Raw genomic sequence first — 26,479 nt, 5'->3', positions numbered from 1 at the left:
GCAGGAGTGGAATGGATTGAGGGAAAGATACTGGATGTGAGAAGAGAAAAAGATTTGAGGAAGAGATTTCAAAAATTGGGAGAGTATGAGGGGGACTCCTTGCCACAGGGCAGAAACCCAATCGCAAGTGTATCTATCAATCAATCAATAAAAAAAAAGGACACTGCCCTTTACACTGTTGGCCAGCCGAAAAAGAAAAAGTTTTCTGAAGAAAGCAAAGAATACATCATACTTGATGCCAAAGTGGACTGCCAGCTCAAAAGAAGCATAATCAGTTACACATAAGATTGCAAAATTTGGGTTTCAGGTTTACATCCATACAGTATTGTTGAGGAACATGGATTTTGGGACCTAATTAAAGATGTTTATACACAATATAATTAGAGATGGTGATTTATAGCATTTGAAATAATAACATTTAGCATTTTGAATTTGAAATTTAGCATTTTGTAGCATTTTTAAAAACAAGATTTAGCCAATTCTCTCATTTTACATTACTGAAGAAAAGTATATTTTTAAAAATGCATTAAATAATACACATATTAATTATTAACAACCACAATAAATAAAGATCTAACACAACTACAAAGATAGCCTATCTTGGCAGGTTTCCAAACAACTTTTTAGCACTTATGAGTGCAATAAATTGAATACTTAAAATTACAATAAATATTTTTTAGCCGTGTTCATGGCCATAGTTGATGTAGAGTGCACAAATAATGGTATTGAAACTAGTTTTTTCAATTTTCGCCTTCTTTTGGTTTTCGATCATGCCAGAAACTGTTGCTTGCAGTTTTACCGACTTTTTTCTTCATCCGATTTCTTGGTGAATCTTTTTTTTGCAGCCTGACGTCCCTCAGATTTAATGTGCTTTTTAAGAACATATTTTTTTTTCCACCCCAGACGGCGATTACATAAATTGCACATTAAAATATTTGTATCACTTTCGTAGAACTGTTCATTTTTGTATTCATTTATGCGATCGCGAATGAAAATTACGTTTCGTCCCATTTTTACCACGAGAAATAACAGTATACAACACATTCACGAGTATGCACGTATTTGTAAACACACCACTTTCCACAGAATACACAAGAACACGGCTTTCACGTGAAACACAGACAGAAAATGGGCGCGGGAAGCAGAGATGTCACAATATGGTGGCCTAAAAACTTGTACTCTGCAAGATGACGGACACTCTTCCAGCTAGTTGTTCTTTGCTTTGTTTGCAATCGCGAGGCATGGATGGCCATTTTTCATTCAATATTTACGAACAATAGTGTTGTGAATGACGCGACAATAAGATACTTGTGCTGAATACGCCATAAAATGATGGTTTCTTTTGATACTGAACTGAAACGAAATACAATTGGTAAATAAATTGTGTAGAGTGAAGACGAATCTACGTTTTTTACCTTGATTTCGCATTTATCTCAGAATAGTCTAGATTTCGCATTTTATAGCGGAAAAAATATAATTTAGCATATTTTCGCATCAATTTCGCAAAAACGAAAAATCACCATCCCTAAATATAATGTATATTCCTGTACAACATTTTCAAGAAATGTGGTTCCAAGTTTATTTCAGTCAACCAAGGCAGAGTTGAAGAGAGAAATACATGAAGACATGGGTAAAAATGTGTAATTTTTTTTTCCTGACCACTGATTTTTTGAGTTCCAGGGCAAATGAAAGCTATGCCTCTTTAACAGGATAATATGCTACGGATAAATTTGAATTCAAATAAAAAAATTATTAATTGCCCTCACACTGCGGAGAACAAGGTTATGCTCACAAATATTTTTTCTGAGTAGGAGATTCTCTGACCATACCAGTGGTAACTGGACAATGAACACAAAATCCGTGCTGCAGTGAATTCAATGACATGGAAGTCAGTGTCATGTTTGGCCAGTTCTTTATGACTTAGCATTCATGATGCAGAAAATATGAAGCTAGGAATTGAGAGTAGTTTGTTAAGAATATAATCCCATAGTCATGCATATTCTAATAATAAAGCTATGATGTTTGGGAAAAAAAATTGAATAGTCATAATGTAAATTTTTAAAAACTTAAGGAAGTATAAATGTATAAATGTTTCAAGGTAAAATTGATTACGCTCATACAAGCATATGCAATAAGCACAGCAGTAAAATTTCAGAGCATAAATTATGCATTATTTCTTTGCAAAGCAAACTATTCTGTATTGTTTTCAATCTGCTAATTGTTGAAAATATAATTCTTTGATTCATTAATATGCCTAAATAACATTTATTCAAAAACTGACAATAGTAACATGTGTATTTAAAAATAAAACACTGCTAATAATGGTTATAATTCAAATTGTGTAACTAAATCCTTTTACTTAGACCAGGGCTGCCACCACTTTGAAAACAATATCCTTGATTGAAATGTGAAATATCCTGTAATATCCTTGTTTTCAATACAAAATATCCTGTAAAATCCTGTACATTAAAAAATACAAAAAAATATGCAATTTTTATGAAAATTACTCGATCATAATGTACGTGAATTCTGCCATATTCTTCCTAGAAGAGATATACAACAAAGCATTTAGCATTGGCAATTCAAGATATGACCTGTGCCCTGTCTTGATAAGGTTGAGCTTACTAAATATCCTTTCCACCCCTGCATTGCTGTGTGGAAGGCTAAGTATTGCTTGCCTTTGCAAGTTTACAAAGCAGTGGAAAACATGTTTTCCCATTAATTTCATACTGTGACACTTAATGCCAGGCCTGCCACCAAATTAGGTTCTTAAACCCTCTTTATAGCATTTAAAAATCCTGTAAAATTTATAGCTGTAATTGAAATAATTTATTTTTCACAGTAATTTTAAATATACATTGCATTCCAAAACACAATTTAAAAAAAAAATCAAATGAATGTAAAAAATGTTTAAGATTTGCCACTTACATTACAAAACTAATAATTGATATCACAATAAAATGAAAGTAATTCTTCATGCTGAACAACATGGGAACATGGGAACAGAGCGGCAGGCCGTGAATTTTCTATTAACGAAAAATTAGTGTGGGATTGGAGGAAACAAAAACAGAATTAAGTGCAACCAATGTTGGACGGAAAGCTTTTCGTGGGCCGAAATGTGGGAAATATCCGGAAGTTGATGCAAGCGTGCTTGAATATGTGCGTGAACTTCGAAATAATGGTTGTGCTATTTCTTATGAAATGATTCAGGCGAAGGCCCGGGAATTTGCAAGAGCAAACAATATTCCTAACAATCTGTTCAACGCATCTGCAGGCTGGGTTGTGCGTTTCATGCGGCGCAATAATTTGAGTGTGCGCAGAAGAACTTCCTTGTGCCAAAGGCTTCCTGCAGATTACAATGAAAAAATTGCGAGATTTCACAGCTTCGTAATCCAAAAGCGTAAAGTAAATGCATACATGGTTTCTCAAATTGGCAATGCAGACCAGACACCTGTATATTTTGATATGCCGAGGAACACGACAATTAGTGAGAAAAATGCAGCTAGTGTTACAATAAGAACCACAGGAAACGAGAAGATGCGTTGCACGGTAATGCTGGCAGTTACAGCCGACGGAAGAAAATTACCGCCATACGTTATTTTTAAACGCAAAACATTGCCGAAGGGTTTAGTATTTCCCCGTGGAATACTAGTATGTGTTCAGGAAAAAGGGTGGATGGATGAAAAGTTAATGTTGGACTGGGTAAAATGTGTGTGGAACAATCGTCCGGGAGCGTTATTGAAACGGCCATCTATGCTTGTGTTGGACAGTTTCCGAGGTCATCTTGTGGAACCGGTGAAAAAAATTATCATTGAAGGCAAAACAGATCTTGTCATAATTCCAGGTGGCCTGACGTCTGTTTTACAACCACTTGACGTGTGCTTGAATAAGCCTTTCAAAGACAATATGCGCCGTTACTACGCAGATTGTATGTCGACTGGCCAACATGCCCAAACACCTACAGGAAGATTGAAACGGCCATCGTTGGAAAAAGTGTGCCAGTGGATTCTGGCAAGCTGGAACGAGATATCTTTCGAACTTGTCAAAAGTTTCAAGAAAACGGGAATCTCAAACGCCATTGACGGAAGTGAAGATGATGATATCTGGCAGAGTGACGGCGATGGTGACGGCGACGATTCTGACAACAACCTCGGCGGAAGCAATGGTTCAAGTACGGAAATAAGCGTTGCAGAGTAATTTTGGTGAGTTAAATTATTTAATTTACGGGTACGGTGTTTTACTTTAAACTTCTTATTGCTTGATTGTAAAATTTCTCTCTCTTGCAGGTTACAATGGAAAAACGACTCGTGTATAACAGATGCATTACCGAAGATTGTTTTTTTAATAGATTGTTAAGTAAATCATTTTAATTGTTTAGCGTGCATTTGTGAATAATCTATTTTTTAATTAAATGTACTTGATTTGCAACGTATTTTGTTGTTATGAAAAACCTAACCTCCAAAAAAACTCCCAAAAAATTTTTCTCTCTCATAAAAGTCGCACCCCTACTTTTCAAACCTTATTTTGGCATTAAAAGTGCGACGATTGTGCGATAAAACACGGTACATCCATACAACTGAAGTTATTTACAAGTTTAAAAAAACAAATGTATTTCACATCATTAACTAGCTACTTTTTCATGTTCTGTGCTCTTTACCGCATCTCGTCAGTGGACTTGAAAGCCAGACCTGCAGATGTTCTCATTGTGCAATGCAACAGCGCATTTAACATTGGTGATTCCATTTATTATCTGTGAACAGTTTTAACCATCTTGAGATTTCTGAAAACCCTTTCCACAGCAGATTTTCTCCAGTTGCAGCACCACTCAAAGCCATTACTTTGTACAGATGAGTTTCAACATACTCAGATGGAAAGAACCTTCCTAACACTACAACCTGCCTAGTGACTGTCAGTTGATTCATCAATCATCAGTGTGAAAAATTGTGTTTTCATTGCATAGGTAACATAATCTGCAGCTGATGTACCCAAAGATTGAACAATTATCTGGCTAGTTTTATTGCGAGAACAATGAAAGTTTCTTGCGATTTCACTATCTGGAAACATTTGCGGGACAAGTTTCGTGAAATTATCACTGAGTTTCACAGATAAATTGTTTTCACAAACGAAGTTCGCCCATAACAGTTCCGCATCAATGATTTTGTTTAGTTTGGTTACAAAACTCGTCAAAGAACAACTCTGATCAGCAGCTCGTTGGTTTTTCGCATGAACGTACGTCTTCAAGCCGCCCTTTGTCACGTTCAGTTCCGAGTTGTTAGTCGAACAAACGGCGGAAAATTCCATTTTGCCACGCCAAAACCATTTCAATTCTTGCTCCCATTCTTTACTATAACGCTGTTTATAAAGTGACCTGTCCGGCGAAGCCTTTCACTTTTTCTCCATCATTATCAGCTAAGACAAAAACTACTACTTAAATCACGTATGAAGTTTGTAAACAAATGCCGCACCTAAAACATTGTAATGGCAAAAAAATACCAATGTTTACTGACGCCATGACACTTCTTAGAGTTTAACTCAACAAACAAAAAACATTTCTCCCGAAACCATAGATATTGTACTTCATGAAACGATATGTGGGAGTATATGTTTTTGGTTTGTGGTTAAACGATTGGAAGTTCCATGGCGCTACACCTAATGTTCATGTTTGCTTTACTGTTGGATGCTTGTATGGTTTGACTACTTCAAATAGGTAGTTGAATGTAAATATTTACACGAACGAAATTCAAATATGAAAATATCAGCGAAGCGTCGTAAATATCCGTGAATGTCGCCGTTTATCCGTTAGTCTGTTTTAAGCTTCAAATATCTGTGAAAACGGATAAAATCCGTGAAAACGGCAGGCCTGACTTAGACTATAATTTCAAGCAGACAATCACATATCTCTTTTAAGTGAAATGATAGTTTTATGGCTTAGCCAGCTGATTTTATTTACCGTGAAAGTGGGGCCATAACTCCAAACAACAAACAATACTTTAATTCTTCAGTTTTCTTATGAAGAGGCATTGCTGTACTTTATTTTTGAGGAATCAGGCTATTTAACTTACATTTTCATTTTTCACACAAATCAGCTTGGCGTATGACTTGTTAAGTAATTTTTTCGAGAGGCTGAACTCCAAAGGCTGGAAATTACTGTGGTACACTTCGATATTGTCTTGGCCAAACTTCGCAACAGCATCCTCCTCTGCCAGACCAATACACCCGTACTCCAACGGTGTGAAGACAGTTGTCGGGATATTTGTGTAGTCCATCAGCTCCTTTGTGCGACCACACAGCCTCTGTGAAAAGTATCATGCATCCGTGTAATACAAGGTTTATGAAACACTTTTGCATTAAAAAACAATTACACTGCTACTAACTTCCCCATTCTTGTATTGACTTTACTTAATTCATTGTCTATCTTGTTAACATTTAAAGTTGACATGAAAAATCACATTGTGTGTACCTAATCCTAATTAATACAAAGATATAAAAGAACTTCCAAAATATTTAATTGTCTAGATAACTATTCTGTATGAAACACAAGTGTTCTGATATATGACTATACTGTATATTATTGATCAGCTTTGTTTGAACAATTAATAGTAATTATTTCATCAGTAATTTCACGGCACAGTTGTAACTTACGGACAAAGGAATTTTAAATCAAAATGTTACAATGGGTACGAGCACCAATGTTATTTTAAGCCTGATTCAAGATTTGCAAAAATTAAGATTAGATCAATTTTGAATAAATTTTGATGTTGTCAGGTGTGAGAGCTTCTACTTCTGCATCTCCAAAGACTCTGAAGACTGCAAGCCATCTCGTTCTTGGGATATTTTCATCACTCCTAGCCCTTTTCCTGGTCAGACGTATTTCCCTTCATATGCCCCTCTGCAACACCTGCTCAATCAGCCTTAGCAGTTCCACGTCTGTGAATAACATTCCAGCCACAGATTTGAAATAAAGAATAATGAAACAGTAAAATGAAATAGCATCACATGCTGAAGTCTTTCATTTGTAACAAATGCCTATTTAATTGTTTCTGCATTAACTAAATACATTTTCTGAATGGTTAATAAGTATATCACAATTATAAAGTATACATAATCCTAGATTTCTACAAGTTTGTATCAGTGAGGTTTCATTAATGTAATTGTTTCCCTCTATGTAATTACATTTAGACTTTAATACTGTACATTTTACGAACATCACAATTTAACCCATGAAAATGTATTTTTATTATTTACCCTTTTAATAAGTTTTCCTGCTTTTAAGACGCAAATTTTGATTGGTTTTTCCAATATTTTCTTAAGAGGGTTTTACTGTACATGTTTTTTGCTTTGTTTAGGAGAATATGAAATACTTTGGTAATTCTGCAGAAAAGTGGCTTTTGGGAAATAAGGGGAATGATAACTAAAGTAAAATGTACTGTCAGCTACATTAAATATGTATTATATATAATTTAAGATATTAAATAAATATTATTAATGTAGCTGGCTTAACATAGCTTACACTTTAGATTTATTTGTTTAACTTCCCACTACCGTGTTTTCTTGTATAATTGTCGCACATTTTATTCTAAATCCAAGTTTGAAAAGTAGGGGTGCAACGATTATGCAGGAAAAATTTTTTTTGTTAGGTAAAGTTATTCATAAAAACAAAACCCCTTCATGGAAAGTACGTTTATTTAAAAAAAGGTGGAGTATACAAGAGCACGCCAAACAATCTATATTAATAATTCCTTAAACAAAAACCTTTCTTCAACTTTAAATAGAAAAACCAAAACTCTAACGCGAACGCAAGCCACTAGAATCTGACGTGAACTAACGTGTCGTAGTACACACTTGCCACGAAAGAATGCGGGCTATCAAATGTAGTTAACTCGGCACCTGACAGAGAGCGTGCGCGTTGCATCCAATCGACGAGATATCGATATTCGACTACGTGTGCGCACTCTAAACGGGAAGCAACATAACCAAACATGAATGATGCGCTGGCTACATTTTTATAAGCGGTACGCCGCGGCAATGCAGACAATCAGATAAAGGAAATACTGTTTAAAAAGTATTTAAAAGAAAATTTACACATGAGACAACTTTGTATTTCTGTTAATTATTAATCAGTGGTAATGACCGAAACAAATGTTAGATTATACCTACACCGCGGCGACGCAGACGATCAGATAAAGGAAATAACGTTTAAAAACGTCTTTATAAGAAAATTTACACGTCAAAGAACTTCGTATTTTTCCGTTAATTTATTAAGTAAGTGGTAATGACCGAATAAATATTAGATTTCTACTTTAAAATACATCGTTTTATACGGAAAATATACCTACACAAAGCGATCGGCATCTACTAGCGGGACCAAAAACATCATGCAACGTTTACGCGAGAAGTTTTTTTATTCCAATTTTGGCAGCCTAAAACATGGTTGCGATGATTACGCGCGTGCGACCATATGCGATAAAACACGGTAGTTACCTTTGTAACACGAGAATAAAATCACAAACAACACAAGAAAGAATTACTACTTAAAATACTTAAATATAGATTTGGTCCTTAAACATGTTGGAAGCTTGCAAAAAAAAAACCAAAATAAACCTGTCGTAAAAATGAAGGCAAAAATTGTAAAAACTCTTACAATAAGCGTCCATTAACAAAAGACAAACATATATGCATAAAAGAATCTCACTCAATTGAAATAAAGCACACCTGCATAAGAAGTCTTCCAGCTTTTATTGCAACAGGTGTTAATTCCGGTTTCCCATCGGCCACATCACCAATTGCAAATATATCAGGGGCTGAAGTTTGCTCTGCCTCGTCGACTATTATTTTGCCATTCCTAGATAAAATTAGATAAAGAAACAGTAAATCCAAATATAGTTAGAGGAATACATTAATTATATGTTTGGAAACTATCAACATTACCAATTACATATAAATACATGCACACCATATGATTATAGTATTACTTTTCCTCTGTGAAAACATTAAAAAAAGAACACATAATTTAGTCCAATATTTGATACAATCATATGAAGAATTCTGAATAGGCAAATATAAACCATATATATATTTTTTTCACTGACACTAGAAAATAAAACAATGAGGAATAACAAGTATCTCTCAGGTCCTGGAGAATCTGTGGCTTATTTAATGAAGTTAGAGAGTTGGCATATCCTCTAACAAATAACATACAAAACACAAACCAATTTAAACAGAAAAAAATTATTTCATATTTTATTTAGTGCAATATAATTTTAGTTAAGATTTATGTGGTTAAATAAAATAAATACAGGTGCACCATCCTTTATCCGAAATTCCAAAACCCGAATAGCTCTAAAATCCTAATTTTTTTTCGAAACTTCAACGTCCGCGATATTGTTCACAGTTGTGTGGCAAACTCAAGTCACGATCGCGTGACAAGTGCTAGCGAGTGACTTGGCAGCACTGCATCAGCATGGCAGCATGCAATTTGGCAACGCCGAGGCGCTGTGTTTACCATTTGTCCGGAAAACTAGCGCCAGTTACAGCTTGCTGCTTGGCTACGATAGGAGTTGTTTTATCGCGTTTAGCAGTTAACCGTGTTGTTATGCGAACGTGTTGCCATATTTGAAGACGGCAATGGCAAAAAGGCATTCCGATATGAAGATGGGTGGTAGCAAAAAAAAAAAAACGAAAACAACATTATCAATAACTCAGAAGGTGGAATTATTGCGGAAACTTGATCGCGGTGTGCCTGTACGACAACCAACAGAAGAATACGGTGTTGGAACTACAACTGTGTACGATTTGAAGAAACAAAAAGACAAATTGTTTACGTTTTTTAGTGAAAGTAACGACAGAAAAGCAATGGAGTGTAGGAAAACAATGCATAGGGTACAAAATGAAGATGTTGACCGTGTGTTGATGGAATGGATTCGGCAACGGCGAAGTGAAGGCGTGCCATTGAATGGCCTAATGATAATGACACAAGCGAAAAAATTTCACGAAGAACTAGAAATTCAAGGCGTGTGTCAGTACTCAGAAGGCTGGCTGCAAAAATGCAAGAAACGTCACGGCATCAAATATTTGAAAATATGTGGCGAAAAAGCTTCAGCAGACCACGAGGCAGCCGAAAATTACATAGATGAATTTGCCAGGATTGTTGCAGATGGAAACCTCAGCCCTGAACAGATCTACAATGCTGATGAAACGGCTTTGTACTGGCGCTATGTACCCAGGAAAACACTGGCGCCGGCTGATGAGAATGCGCCGTCTGGATATAAAGATGCTAAGGATAGATTAACTATTCTTGCTTGTGCTAATGCAGCAGATACACACAAGGTGAAGTTGGAAGTTATAGGAAAAAGCCAGCATCCTAGGTGCTTAAAAGGTGTGCATAATTTACCAGTGAATTACTACACGAACAAAAAAAAAGTGTGGGTCACTCGTGAGATGTTCACTGACTGGTTTAACAACCATTTTGTCCCATCAGCATGAGCTCATTGCAGTGAAGTAGGATTGGATGATAACTGTCCTGTTGTGTTGTTCCTAGACAACTGCTCTGCACATCCACCGGCAGAACTTCTAGTTAAAAACAATGTTTCTTGTGTGTACCTACCGCCCAATGTGACATCTTTATTACAGCTTTGTGATCAAGGAATTTTGCGTTCCATGAAATGCAAGTATAAAAACAACTTCATGACGTGCATGCTAGCTGCTGTAAATAGAGGAGAGAGAATTAAAGAATTCCTGAAGCATTTCAGTATCAAAGACGTGCTGTATGCTATCGCGAATGCATGGAATCTAATTGAAAAATCAACATTAACATATGCTTGGAATAGGCTTTGGCCTAAAACGGTTTTTGACTGCGAAGAAGACGATGACGATGACTTTGTTGGATTTTCAACCTGTACTGATGAGCAATTTATTGTGACAAGCCTCGTTTCCTATGCAAAAACGTACCAGACAGTAGCATCAGTCAACTTGAGGCAGCAGACATTGAAGAAATATTAAATGTTGACGAGGATGTACCTGTTGTGCATTCATTGAGCGACTCCGCAATTGCAGGAATGGTTTTAAACCCTGACAAGAATGAAGATAACAGTGACGACGACGTAGAAGAAAAATGTGCAAAGATCTCAACTGACCACATGGTTACACTGTGCGATAAGTTAATTGCAGGACTCGAGCAACATTCATTTGTAAGTGCGCAAGAAGTAATGTCTGTGTATGCGATTAAAGAAAAATTGCTTAGTCAGAAGCCTAAACCAAAACAAGTGACACTTCAAGAGGCATTTAAAAATGCCATCATTCGTGCTGCTTCATCTCAGGAGCAGGAAAATCCTGCTCCCGGCCGATCACGATACATACGAGTTGACGGCGACATCGGCGGCGATGACGACGCACCATAAACATTCTCCAGATGTTTTACAGTATCAATTGTTAAAAACAAATTATTTTGGCGATTGTTTCAGGTATTTATTTATGCTGCAGTGTTTATTTACGTTATGTACTTTGCTGTTTTTTGTACTATGTTGCTTGAAATCCTTAATACATCTGACATAACCTAACTTGGCTTTACTAGGCCTAAAATTCCGAAATCCGGAACGCTGCTGGTCCCGACCATTTCGGATAAAGGATTGTGCTCCTGTAACTACACCAAACACATATAACGACTTAAAAGTTAAAATATTGCTTATCACATTATGATTTAAATTACATTCTCTTACAAAATATGTCAGTTTTTAATGTGCTTCAACAAACATTCAGACTGACAGCGTAAAAAAAAAAACACACACACACATATTCATGTAGCCCCTTTGAGTACCTGATCAAGTACCAGTAATTATTTTGTTAATTTTATAAGAATACTCAGCTGTCAAAGTCTACAAATTTTCCTTGCAGCACCTGCCAAAAAAGTGACACACTTATCTTGAACAGAGTGTACCTACATTGGAACATCATTAGCATCATTATGAAAAAAAAAATACCTGTTGCTATATCTAAATGTTTTACTAAAATTCACCATGCATCGTCATTACAAGCAATGTTGCAATGCATTACATTCTTAGGCAAACCTTCAAGTGGTCAGAAGCCGGCACACAGACTAAAAAGTAGTACAGAGATATCCGACACCAACACTTCAAAGTACAAAAATAGCAACTGTATTATGAACTGTATGATGAAAGAACTAATAACAAACATTCCATTTTTTAGGTTTTCTACAAAGGTTTAGATGATTTTCTAGGATCTCAAGCAAAAAATGTTTAACAAGTCTTTGTTGGTTATGGCACTTTTGATTTTATAAAACCCTTTAGTTAAGAGGTTGAATTAAAGAAGTAACAGTAGGGGGTACAAATAGAGCTCTTAAGTCACCACTAACCAATTTGCATTCATCTGTGTGAGTGGCTGCATTGTCCAGAAAAGCTTTGTGACTTTTTTTTCATTATAGAATTTTTTTTATACTTGGCACAAATTGCCCAAAAAAAAAACCCCCATGGTTTAAAGATTAATATTCCATCCCAGAGTATTTTTTGGTTTGTGTGCTTTAATGAAAGATTACCCCTATTTACTCACATTTTATAAAGTCCTGGGTTTTTGGCCTTACCTATCAATAAAGGTAAATTTTCTGGTTACAACACTTATTGGCACTTACTATAACTGTCCCTCTCTCTTCTCACTTATTTTGTAATGGGGGCCGATTGTTCCTGTTTAGCTGCTGGTGTTGCTTGGTAACATTTTGGAAATGAGGTACTCAGAAACATAAGGGTGCAAGTGACAATATAGATATTATGTTTAGTTGAATGTTAATATAAAAAATTTTGGATGCAAAGGAAAACTGTTTGGTACCACAGCGATACATGTATCCTCTAAGATTTGTGCTGCCATTTAGCAAGTTCTCGCACACTACTTATATTGTTATTCTCTGTGGAGGCTTTGAGACATTTTTTCTCAAAACTATCCTATATTCACTAATACCCCTTTGATTCTGATTGCAGTCAATTTTCTCACTAACTATTCCATCCAATTTACTTACAAATGAATCAACAGCACTAGAATCGGTCAACAAAATCTTGCAAGAAAAATTAAACTGTCTTATGCCATACTGCTTCTGCTTCTTCCCACGATCTGGCCAACCTGTGCTAGCAGTAAATTATTATTCTCTATCTTGAAAATGCTTAAAAACTATAAGGTCTTGGCTTGTAACACTGAACCAGATAACTATTATTACCTCACATTTGCTGGAACAACTGAAATGCCTCTGATATTTGTTCATAATCACTATTTTCCCATGTTTTCCTAGTTTTTACCACATTTTTATCTCCAGTTGTTTGAGAATGCTGATTCACCCACTCTTTATTGTGCTCTTTTCCTCCTCCAGTCACCTTAGTCACTTCACCAACACCCAAATCACTTGCCAGTTTAAGGTTTCACTTCGACCCAAAATGTTTAATATCATTAAGCTGATTTTCCAGAGAAAGATTAATTTTCTGTTCACAATCATTGTTGTACTTTTTAACAAATCAGATGAACACAGACAGATCATGGATGAACCCGAAGTCACTCTGGTTGACACTTAACAAGAAAAGGGAAGGGATATAACAAAAGCGGATAGAAGAGGGGACTGTGACTCATGTCATGAAACTCATACTGTCATGTGCTAATTAAAATATGTCTGCTCGGATAATATGAAGCCTCGATTATTCTAAGCTTGGTTAATGGAGACACAACTGTATTATATAATTCTTGTTACACTCTGCATACCAAATGTTGGACTCTAGATAATTAATAATGTTCGCAGGCTTTCACGGCCATTGTCTGAAGTAGCTTGGCTTCTGGGTTGTAGCCGTGTCCTTGGCAAATAATTCACCAATGTTTCGGTCGACATTACAGTCGCCATCATCATGGAGCAGTTACCTATTGATAAGATAATTAAGTGTTACATCATTCTGTAAATCTGCAAGGCACTGCATAGTTTTTTTTATTACGTGCAAGCAGTCCTTAACATATGGTGGTCACCTGGCTGGGTGAACAAGCTTTCAAAGCACAACAGCACTAAGGGTAAAACTGGTGCGCGCTTCACAAGCCTCAAAACCTCAAATTAAAGTTGTTTAGTAATGTTACAATGCAGCTAACGAAGAGGCTGGCCAGCCAACCGACACGCCAGCCTGCGGGAGGGGCATGAAGCAGGTAGTGCCAGTTCCTTCACCTACCGACACCTAATCCGATTAGCAGCCTTCTAAAAGAGTTTGCAGCCCCTATCTCTCTCTTGTCTGGAGCATTCTGCGGGTTCCTAGAGCCCTGCCAGTGTGAAATGGCGTAACTAGGACACCACTGTTCTCACAGTTTCAAGTGTTAAGTCAGGAACTCTGATGACGAGACACTTCGGAGAACTAAGAGACCTTTCCATGGTGGGACTTCACCGGTATATAAGAGATGGACACCGACCTGCAGCTAGTGTGAGTGACAGAGACTGGTGGCAACACCGGCGAGTAAAACTAGTGATGACAGTCAAGTGCAGTCAAGAGAGATCCCTTGGCGATCGGTAGCGGGTGACAAATGACAGCCTTCCTGTGTGAGGATCGGATCATTGAGGTTTGCTGTGACGGAGGACGCAGCAGAGCAGTTTGAGCAGTGTGAAGGACCTAGGTGTGTGGTAAGAGATGAACAACTAAGAAAGTCACCAACAAGCAGAGTTCCAGTGGAAAGAGTAAAATGTGGACTCACAGAATTTTCATAAATCTGTGGAGAGACATTTAGACAGTTATAATTTAATTTATAGTGGAAATATTAAAAAATAAATAAAACCATCTGTAATTAGTAGGACTATCTTTTCCGCACCCGTATTGCCACATCATAGGGGTCGTCCATTAATCACGTCATGTTTTTTTTTAGCAAATTTTTAACCCCCCTCCCCCTTAGTGATTTGTGGTAAGGTTTTTTTTTGGTACAAAATATTTTTAAAAATTCCAGAATATTATCTTTAAATATAGGTATAATCTAATTGATAAAAATAGTTGATAAAAATGTCCAGACATACATTAAGGTTGCAGGTTTATTCTCACTGGCATAAAAATAATAAAGGAAAGGCTTATATGTGATTTACGCATGTATTCGGCACCAAAATCACAGTCTTACTGGCGACTGGCAAGCTGAGCCGGGTGGTTCATGTTGCGGCGGGTGGGGATATTGTTGCCTGGCTACGGCGAATCAAGGTTACGCGTCGCTTTTCGGTTTTTGTAGAAATCGGGCGAAAAAATAAATACACGTGATATCTTTCTACACCCCCCTCCCCCCTTGTGATATTTCGTGATTTTTCCCGACCCCCTCCCCCCCCTTTCGAGCCTCACGTGATTAATGGACGATCCCATAACAATAAATATAATTTATGCTCTTGTCAACATATAATGAAATTATATCTTGCAGGTTCACTTTTATTTGGCTGTGTTATATAGGGGAATTCAGATCACAAAAATTATAAATAAAATTTATCAGTAAACTTTTATGAAACTTTTTAGTTTAACTTAAAAAATAATTTACTGTAAACACTTTATCATTAATACTTTTAATGATGAATAATACTAATATGTAATTATTTAAGTCTTGTAATTGACAGGAGGAAACAAAAATAGCATATTGCTAGTAATACATCTTTCTTACCACATTGGTAATTTACAATATCAGTGCAATGTTGCAGATGCCTTAGAGAGAGATTCACAAGTAAGTTAAAATAGGACTCATAATGTTAACTTTGTATTAACTTTATGTCAATTTTTGAGAAACACTGTTACTCAATTAACATTTAAATTTTAGCCAACTTGACATGTTTACAACAAACATTTGGAAGGAAGAGGTAATGCGCTGAGAGCCCACACAGCCAAACTTTTAAACTAAAAATCTAAAAGAAATATTTAGTGTAACACAGTTTCAACCATCTAATATCACTTTCTCTAACTATATAAAGCGAATCTGCTTCCAAAATATTTCAGTATGTATATTATTTCACAGTTATTTCTAATTCATGGTAATATAGCTGTAAATTCAATTACACTCACCCCTCGAAGTAATGCTGTTCGATTTGTGCAGTTCTGAAGTAAAGATACCAATAAATTATGGCATGATTTGAAGAAGCACGATCATAATTTAAAGTAGCGCTCTTTTCTTTTACGTGAATTTTTATTTCCATGTGCATGCAATAGCAACAGCACTTGTGTAGCATTAAATACAATGCTGACGTCGACCAGGGCTATGCCCTCCCTAGGCCCGATGTGCCTCACACCACTGCCGACCCTCTCTTCCGCCGACACCCTCTGTTTCAAACCTCCCGCTAACAAGTGCATGTGTGCATGTGTTCGGTCGCACTGCGCAAACCCTTTTGGCGCCCACCTTAACTGGAGCAGTGGAAGCTGCATGTTTTTTAAATAATGTAATTCTTAAATATCTGGAATATGTAATCCTTAAATATTAATTAACTTGTAATTTTTAAATGGTTTTAATAGTTATGTTTAACTGTCTTTAACATAAATGTACTAACGGTAAGTTCAGCACTTCCTGCAGCCATGACACCCGGGGCCCGGGGCAGTCTTTTCCATTCGCCGTGCGGGGTAGGACGCACCTCAGCACCTCGCCGACTTCAACTATTGCTCGTAACCGATCCATTAACATCCGCTGTCGTAACTATTTTTTTAAACCTTTTTCTAATCAACCTTAGAGGCCTACCCCGGTGGCAGACTGTGTAAATTAATTAATTAAAGCTCCCCCGGAGGGTTTTGGATTAATCAGCGGACTAATACTTTCGGGGCCGAGCCACGCAGTGTCCTGGTCAGCATGAAAGCTGGACTATGTGCTGTATTCTGTGTGCGTCGTCAGTGTACGTGTCGGCGCCAATAAAACTCAATATTCACCCGACTCGTTGCACTTAATTCCCGACCACGATTTTCCCAGCACAGATGGAGGTGTGTGGGGCGCCTCAAGACCCCACGAGCAGTAACATAGCGTGCCCGCCGCTGAGTGCTAGCGGGGGGAAGTCGAGCCTAGCTCCACATGGGTCATGTCACAGCCCTGGGACAGAGTCGGTAGCTGGGTCCACGTGCCCATCCACGTGGTGGTGCCCAAGGTATACACGTACGCCGATTCGAAACCCCCACTCACGACAATGCAACAAATTAATAATGTGATGAATATACAAACAATATTTTGCTTTTCATTAATAGTTATTCGTTTCCTTATTGTGTGTTTATCTCTGACAACGGCCACTGTTCAGCCAACATTTATATTACGCCATCCCGTTAAGTCAGCAGCAGCTCTGGAGAGAAAAGCCAGAAGCTTTCAGGGCTAGTTTACCTCACGCCTATTAAAATACGCTTGTGGCAAATCATGGCAGACACACATTTAGTAAACAACGGTGTTGGGATTTATGTTAACAGGTTAAATAATCTTTCTAATAATATAAAGTTTAGTTTATGATTTTTTTTACATCTAATTTGAATTGGAATACATCTCTTATATTGATAACATTATTTTGTAATTAAGAAATGTTGCAAGACCCTCTTAGGAATGTCATGACCAAACCCTATTATGTAAACAATGTGGTCTGTGAATTTCTGAATTTGTTTAATCTCAAAATGTCACTAACATTTATTTAAATGTACTTCAAATGTATTTAGACATATATTAGAACTGTAAATTGATTTTACTGAAAGTGTCGTCTTGAGTAAAATGTTTGTCAGCAAGCACTTATGTAATTGAAAAACAAATTATTTTGATTAGCACTCCTTTTCCTGGAACAACTTAGGGCATTACTTCGAAGGGCGAGTGTATATTAGCTTTCTTTCCTTATTTGATAAAACTTTTAGCTATTCCTCTTGCATCCACACTTTCAGTTCTGTGTTAAGTTTATTAATATCACATATACTCCAAATATGTGTTTATTGAAAGTTGAATAAAAAATTAATTTTATAGTGGCCCACTGCAGCAATATTTTAAACATGGAAAAGCCAAACTATCTAATTAAATAATTAGGTAATATACACAACCAACAGCTAACTGCAATTACAATACACATTGCTAGTGTAAACAACTACAGGAAAGACCAGTTTGCACGTGACTCGACTGTACCAGTTTTTGTCCACCATCTGTCTGAAAGGGGTTAGGGCTGAATTGTACCGACCATGTCTGTTTCACGGTAAGAAACACATTCTGCACATTGTCATAATGGTGCTACTGATATAAACTAGTGCTGTTCGCTAAGAGTTTTACAAATAAAAATTTAATGTCAAAAAGTCAAAACAATTGTGCAGTGAATGGCTGCCCAAATAACATTTTTAAAACTAAAGAGAAATAATTAGGTTGTAAAAATTATAAAAAAAAAAATATTTCTAACAATGGTAAAAAAATGTTCAGAGCAAGATTTATTAAAGAAAGAGAACTTATTTGATGAACAATAGGGCTTGCAATTTTAACATTGTTCTAGTTCCCTTTTACTGAAGCTATCAAATTGTAAAATATCAATAATAATCATGGTCTTAACAATTTTGCACATTTGGAGAACTGGAAAAAACAAGAGTACCACACACAACTCTAAAAATTGTTTGGCACAACTGCAGTGTTTTATAATCATAATGGTTGTGATTAATGCAAATAAAGAATACAGTAGAGCACCCCTCAACCGGAATCATTGGGGGGAGGTCTATTCCGGTTATGGGAAAATTCCGGGTAAGGGGAGTTGCGGTAGGGCCGGCCTCCTGGCCGGTTGAATGACCTTCATTCAAGCAAGCTGGCAGGCACGTGTTTCTTATCACTGTGGGTGGGTGCGTGCGTGAGGAAAGAGGAAGAAATAGAGTGGTCAGGGGAGGTATTAGTACTACAGCTGCAGTGTTGTGTTACTTCGGTGTTGACGTGCAAGTGATTCACACTTCCTGGAGAGTGTATAGTCACTGCCACGCACAGTTTACATTTCACATACACAAGAATAACACTTCAAGCATCTAGTTTAAAAACAAAGAGATAGAGAAATACAGGTAAATGTAGACTGTTTAACCATATATTAACATATAAATATGTACATAATACATATTTGTACACTAAATTATTGTCTACAAAATGAAAGCATCACACGTTGGAAGTAAATGTTACTGGGTATCACATGTGTCAGCGTGTGTAGTGAGAGTCGGTGTACATACTCTCGGGGCGGCCGGAATTTTCCGTTTACTTGACATTATGAAACAATAAAACTACTTACAGTATAAACATCTTTATAGTAATTCACGTCCAACGCGAAAATCAGTGGTGTATTTACGCAATGCGCGGGAAAGACTATAGCTGTCTGACAGACGTGCGCGCGTGCGCCTACAAGACATGTACAGTCAGGCAAAAGAACAAAAAGCCTTGTTCCAGTGCGGAAATGTTTTGGAGAAGTTTTGTAAAGTTTTAATTTTTTTTTTGGAAAATTAGTTCCGGATATCGGGAGTTCCGTTTGTGGGAATTACGGTTGAGGGGTGCTCTACTGTACTATAATCGTTAAAAATCTTACAGGAGCCTTTCACTATTTAATTTTTTTGGAAATAATGTAAATTTCAATTTTGTGAACTCCATTAGTTTTTCTTTACATTTTAAACAGCTTTAAAATTAAATCACTAAAATTGTCTTGAAATTTATTTTAAACAGTAAGTTATTGCTTTAGCAAATGTAACACTTTTCAGAAAGTTAAGACATGTGTGTTTATTTTCCCAAGTATGTTTAAAGAACTTTACCTTAAGCACCAAGGTACAGATGAACATACAATAATTAAAAAAAAAAAACTTAACTATGGTTTTTTTAAAAATTTGGATGCCTTACTTTTCATTTATTTTCACATCTGCATTCCCTAAACCCAGACTTTTGGTGCAAGCATCTCTTCCGATGGCAAAAATGACAGTGTCAACGTAGAGCTCAATGGAACTTTGGTCAGCTCCTTTAATACCAGTAACCTAAAAAAACAGATGAATAAAGAAAAAAGAAAACATGTAAACTCTGTAAAATCTCACTAAAGAAGTGAAAACCATACAATGCTTTTTTAAATCTAATACTTTTTGTTTTAAGTTTTCGCAACATTTAAATTTTAAAGCAACACTATCACTGCCTGATATTTTCCATACAATTTTACAAACTCAAGGTATAGTAGGATAACACTTACTTTCAAGCATAAAGAATTATCAATAGATTTTTCTATTTTCACAGGTACAGTGTCTTGAATGAATTTAACATGACATGCACTTAGAGTATCTGCCACCATGTTTGCCATCTGCTGATCGAAACCACGTAGAAAAATGGACCTCACCTAGGAACAGACAACATTTTAATACTTGGAACAGCCATTACTAATTTCTGGTAAAACCAGGATGCAGGAAGGTTTTGTACAGGATGTGATACAATCTTTAACCAAAACTTCAACCCCAGCCTGCATACAAGCAGTTATGAGAGTTTCATGACACTCAGCCACATCATCTACAACATTTGTTCAGAACTTAGCCAAAATGATTTTGTTGGGTCCTTTTTTCTTTTATTATATTACAAACAAATATGCTAACAATATATTTTGAAACACACTATTACTTAAATAATAACTTTTACCACTCTTAACATCAGAGAACAATAAATATTAGAAAGCATTTAGATATTGTATAAAACCTTCCATAGAATACATTACCCACGACCCAAAACAAAAACTTCCACGCAATAGCCAGCAGGTTGCTAAAATCTTATCTAAAGAATGCCTACATTATTACATAATAGCTTAAGCCATAATTTATATAGCACGTATTACAAGTAAAATAAAATAAAAACAAGATTTATAAAAGAAAATAAAGTTTGTTAGTTAATTCACTGAGAGTGAGACCATCCACCAGTTCACAGGAGTTAGTTTTATTATTAAGACCATGTTTCCACCCAATTGCAGATCAACAAAATCATGTTTACTTTTTGAATTCTACTATGTTGGAAAATATACTTTATTAGTAACAAAATATAAAGTTACCTTACCAAAGAAATAAGATTTATAGAATAAAATCACTTGCAACAAGCAGCTGTAATGTTTACTGTATGCTGTTATCAAAAAGTATAAAAGAAAGAGCCAGACACTAAGCATAATGTTAAATATCCCAGTATTGTTGTCACATTTATCTTATATTTTACCTAGCATATTACCTTACTTCTCCAACAGAAACAAAGCTGAGAAACAGTCCAGTACTTATCACTGATGAGACGTAAGGTTTAAATTTATAATGTTGTCGGATAACCAAGACTGCACTTCTTAGCTTCTTCAATACTACTACAAACTGGCACCATTAAGTCATTAAATAAAATAAACTAAAAACAAGTCCTCTCAGCAAATTAAAAAAAAAAAAAAAAAAAAAAAAGACTTTTTGGGAAATAAGTAGAAAATTTAAGATTGGCTCATTTTCTTGTAAAGCAAAGGCTGGTTTAGCTGAAATCCGCTTCATGACCAACAATTGGCACTAAAATCAAAGAAACAAATGAAAGTATTTTTAACAACTCTAAGCAAGATTAAAACAGCAGGTAATAAAAAAGTAAGGTTTTATCTCAGTGTTGTTAAGAATGGTAAAACCTGTTTCAAAAGGATAACCCAATAATTAAATACAGTATTATTTATTAACTACTATTTACACTATTAATTAAATTAAAACACTTAAAATGTCTGTCCACACACGAGTTTCCCCACTGGAGCTCGACTTGACAGTGCTTCTCCCTACTGCTCGTCTCTTACCTCAAACCTCTGTCCTAACTCACTGCCTCGCACTACTCACTCTTGCATCCCACACAACACAGTCCCGATGTACCAGTCTCCACACACGAAGCCCTTCGCTCAATGTCTGCCTCCGCTCGCCAAGGGGTCACTTTCCCTCTTCAATTCACTGCCTCTGAGGCTGGCGTCACCGTTTTACACCCCTCAGCCCCCTTCTGGAATGGTCTTGCGCCCTTTGAAGTGTCCGTAGCTCCCAAAACAACGGCATCCTAGTTACGCCACCACACGGGCGGGCTCTGGGAACGTGCTGAACCCTCTGGAGGTGCTGAGGAAGGGGTAGGTGGGACTGGAGGGGGAGAGGGTTAGGGAGGTGCCATTGCAAAATTTGATATGGTGTGCGGAAGTAACGGACTGTGCTCCACCTGTGGGCTAATAGGCCAGGCCTCTGGCCCACCACCAGTACACTCGTAACAATAACTTTAAATCTATATTACAATTATTATGTAGATGGTACATTCAATACACAAACAAGAATCACTTCTGAGCATACAGAATTAATTAACATACATGTATGTTGAAAATTATAGATTAACAAAAACTCAAAAAATGCTGCTTTTGAGAACTATGGTGATGATTAAAAAAATTTTTTTTTTTTTAAATTATAACTGGATTCTGAAACCCCCCATTGTGGTAGGAACGCAGATTAAGTCAAAGACAGTTAAATGGTAAAATCGACTAATTTATTCATCCGGTAAACCACAAAATTTTCTTTGACTTCAAAGCCCTTAAATATAAAATTTTCCAGAACCTAGATTAAAATCTTAATTATGCAAGTCCTAATACATTTAAATAATTTTACAGCATTTAAAATGTATCTGACATAACATAACCAGCCCTTCACTTTCGTCAAATACCTAGGCCTTTTTGGAAAAACCACACCATCTATGGTAATGAAAAGCATAACCATAAAAAAAAATCATCTCACTCAGACCCATTATCAATACTTCCTGTGGCTTGTTTACACTGACGGCTGAGCGTTCATAGCCGACGGACGTGCGCGCGCACTCCCCGGCTTTAATGTGTTATCGTTAAGTATCGTTAAGTTCGAGTTCCACTCATAATTGATTCATCGCTGCTTAATCTTTCCGACTTTCATGGGTTTTCATTACCCAATTATAATGATACGATCATTGAATTAGTTCCTGACACGGTTACTAAAATGTTCAGATCGCCTACTAAAAAAGTGATTTCTAATTCGCCGGGAATATCTGAAAAAGCAAGTGAAAGTTCATCGAAGCAAAAATCATCTAGTGAAGCTTGGACGGTAAAACTTCTTGATCCCACCATGGAAGACTTAATCTCGGCCGTGAAATCCCTCAGTATGAAATTTGACGAGTTAAAAAGTGAGAATATGGTGTTAAAAACCCTTCTTATCGACTCTCGTAGTGAAACTGCAGAGATAAAAAATGAACTGCAACAGATCAAACAGATCTTATCTTCTAAGACTGATTCTGTTAATTCATACAGTTAAGTAGTAAAAAAAGTCTCCTCAAACAAGAAACCTGTTTGTGTCGAGTCATCCGGTGTATCTGGCAACAGTGCGCCCACCAGTGACTCACTTACAACGCAGCGTGTCTCCAACGACGTCATCAGAAAAAACGGTAAACAGCTCGTCGACGAAGACGGCTTCACCGTAGTACAACATTCACGCAAGTCCACGAATAATGAAAACTCCGATAGAAAATCATCTAACACGGATCATAAGAAAAATCCCTTGCAAATTGGCATCAGGAATGTTTCAACATTAAAAACAATTGCTAAACCTATTTACAAAAAAACAAAAGCTCTCTTTGTTACACATTTTGAGCCGTCTGTCACGGAACAAGTCGTAGATTATATTTCCAACGAACTAAATCTCAAGCAAGTCAAAGTGGCCAAGCTCCGGACAAAGCATAATTCTTACGCCTCCTTCCATGTATCTGTTCTGGAAGAAGATTTTAGTAGAATTAATAATATTGTTTTTTGGCCCGGTGGCTGTTTAATCAGTCCTTTCTTTGGAAAACTGCATCAAGACCAAATTGTTAGTACTAATTCATCTCCTGAAGCTCTCGGTAATTCTACCCAATTACCTCCAAGTTCCTGCAGTACATCGTCACCTTTTATGCCCGCAAATTTTATGCCTGGGCCTGGAGGAGTGCTTACTACTCACTTTCCAGTGAATGCCCAATCTTAATGAATGGGAAATTGCATATCAGAATGTTAGAGGACTTAGAACAAAATCCGTTGAATTCTTTGATAATCTTATTAATACTCAGTATGACATAATCTGTCAAACAGAAACTTGGTTCAACGAAAGATGTATCAATGCTCATTATTTCACCGATAATTATTCTATTTTTAGAACTGATAGGGATCCACTACTCTCATCAATGGAACGTGGTGGCGGAGTGTTGATCGCAGTGAATAAACATAAATTCCCTTCTGTTCAGCTAATTCAATTATATGACTATCGTGGAGTAGAAGCCGTATGGATTAATATTAAAATTGCTTTTAATAAGTACTTAACATTGGGTAATATTTATCTTCCTCCAACTACATCACCTAATCTATTCACATTGTATTTTGAAGCTCTTGAACAAAAACTCGTTAATTCTCATGATAATGTGATTATCTTAGGTGACTTGAATGTACCTGGGATAGATTGGAAAGGTAATCACTATTTCAATATTGCTCGTGCACATGTCAGATCCAAGGCTCAGTGCCTACCTACTTGATTTCATATCTAATTTGGATTTAATTCAGCACAACCTAATACAATCTTCCAATATCCTTCTAGATCTTTGTCTTTCTAATCTATCCCATTGTGTGGTTGAAAAAGCTGTTGAATCTCTGGTCAAAGAGGATATCTATCATCCTACCCTACTTATTAAACTACTTATTGAGGCGACCTCACACAATTTTACTCCAGATTATATTTTCAGAAACTACAAAGCTGGTGATTACTTAAGCCTATATAACTCTCTAAAAACCCACAATTGGGATGAATATTATAACACCACTGATGTAGATGCTCTTGTAGATCAACTTACATCTTGTATCTGTGATAAAATCAATACTCACATTCCATTATCCACACGTAAGGCCTCTAAATATCCTTATTGGTTCTTTGGTGATTTAATTCATGCCTTAAAATCTAAAAAAACACTTTCATAAACTCTATAAAAGAAAAAATAAAACTCAGTATTACCTTCTTTTCTCTAAATATAGAGCACTAGTTAAAAATCTTATTAAGCGTGATAAAACTAATTGGAATCGTAGTATCAATAATAAGGTTAAGAATAACCCTAAAAAATTCTGGAGATATGTATGTCAATGTTATGAAAAATGGTTATAGTGAATCTCATTCTCTTAATGTCAATGGTGATATCTGTAATGATCCAGGTATTCTATCTAATGTCATTGCTAAGTACTTTGCTAGTGTATATGTACCATCCACCAACCACCCTCGTATCATTGATCCCGATATTATTCACGATTCAATTCCTGTATCATTCTTATCAGAAAGCCAGGTCTTATAGGGAATTAAATCATTAAAACCAACTATGTCTACTGGTCCTGACGGTATACCAAATTTCATTATTAAAGGCTGCTCTTTTATTCTAATGCCTCTATTGTTACGTCTATTTAATACAAATCTAAAATCACAAGTATTTCCCACTAAATGGAAAATAGCTAAGGTTATTCCCATACATAAAAAGGGTAGTAAACTCAGTGTATTTAATTATAGGCCTATATCATTATTAAATGGCTTTACTAAAATCTTTGAAAAAATAATATTTAAACATATTAACTTCCCAATAAACAACAGATTAGCTCCTAATCAGCATGGCTTTAGAAATAGTATGACAACTTCTACTAATCTTCTCTCATTTATTAATCCTATATACAATAAAGTTACAACAAGGGGGCAGGTTGATGCATGTTATTTTGATCTGGCTAAAGACTTTGATACTGTCAATCACTCCATTTTACTAGCTAAACTTTCTAACTTCGGTCTCTGTAATAATTATATAACCTGGTTTACTAGTTACCTTAAAGATAGATGTTTCTTTGTCTCACTTAATAAAAACACTTCTACTTTATATCATGCTACTTCTGGTGTGCCTCAAGAGGGTACTTTATCTCCCTTATTATTCAATATTTATATCAATGATATTTTTAAAGTTCTTCATCATACTACTGGTTTTCTGTTTGCTGACGATCTTAAAATATCCAGAGAAATTTCCTCCTTAAATGACTGTCTGCTTCTTCAATCTGATATTACTGAAATTGATAATTGGTGTAAAATGAATTTAGTTTCACTTAACAAAGATAAAACAAAAATTATTTCTTTCACAAGGAAAATTCATCCAGTTAAATATGATTATTTTCTTGACAACTCAAAAATTTCCAAATCTCTTAGTATAAAAGATCTTGGTGTTATTCTTGACTCCAAACTATTCTTTCATCAACATGTTAATTCTTTAGTATCCTTTTCCCGTAGAACCTTATATTTAATAAATTATATAACTTACTATGCATCTAATATTGAATCCATTCTTACTCTTTATTTGTCCTTAGTTAGAAGTAAACTCGAATATTGCTCAGTTATCTGGAACAGTATTAACACCACCGATAGTGACAAAATTGAATCCATACAAAATAAAGTTTTCAAAATAATTAGTTCTAGACACCATCAATTACCCAAATTAG

General features: G+C 36.0%; 1 protein-coding gene across 1 annotated transcript in view; it reads right to left on the bottom strand.

Annotated features, from left to right (window-relative positions):
• Window positions 1–26,479, bottom strand: part of LOC134529526 (thioredoxin reductase 1, cytoplasmic-like) — a 59,281-nt gene that overhangs the window by 7,977 nt on the left and 24,825 nt on the right. The window contains exons 7-10 of the mRNA XM_063363713.1: window positions 20,159–20,302; window positions 19,822–19,952; window positions 8,713–8,842; window positions 6,063–6,293 (exon numbers count right to left, since the gene is read on the bottom strand). Of these exons, the coding sequence (XP_063219783.1) occupies window positions 6,063–6,293; window positions 8,713–8,842; window positions 19,822–19,952; window positions 20,159–20,302 (636 nt within the window). The remainder of the gene's footprint in view (window positions 1–6,062; window positions 6,294–8,712; window positions 8,843–19,821; window positions 19,953–20,158; window positions 20,303–26,479) is intronic.

Source organism: Bacillus rossius, chromosome 2 (genome assembly GCF_032445375.1).
Source record: "Bacillus rossius redtenbacheri isolate Brsri chromosome 2, Brsri_v3, whole genome shotgun sequence".
NCBI lineage: Eukaryota > Metazoa > Arthropoda > Insecta > Phasmatodea > Bacillidae > Bacillus > Bacillus rossius.
This window is presented reverse-complemented; position numbering and strand designations above follow the sequence as displayed.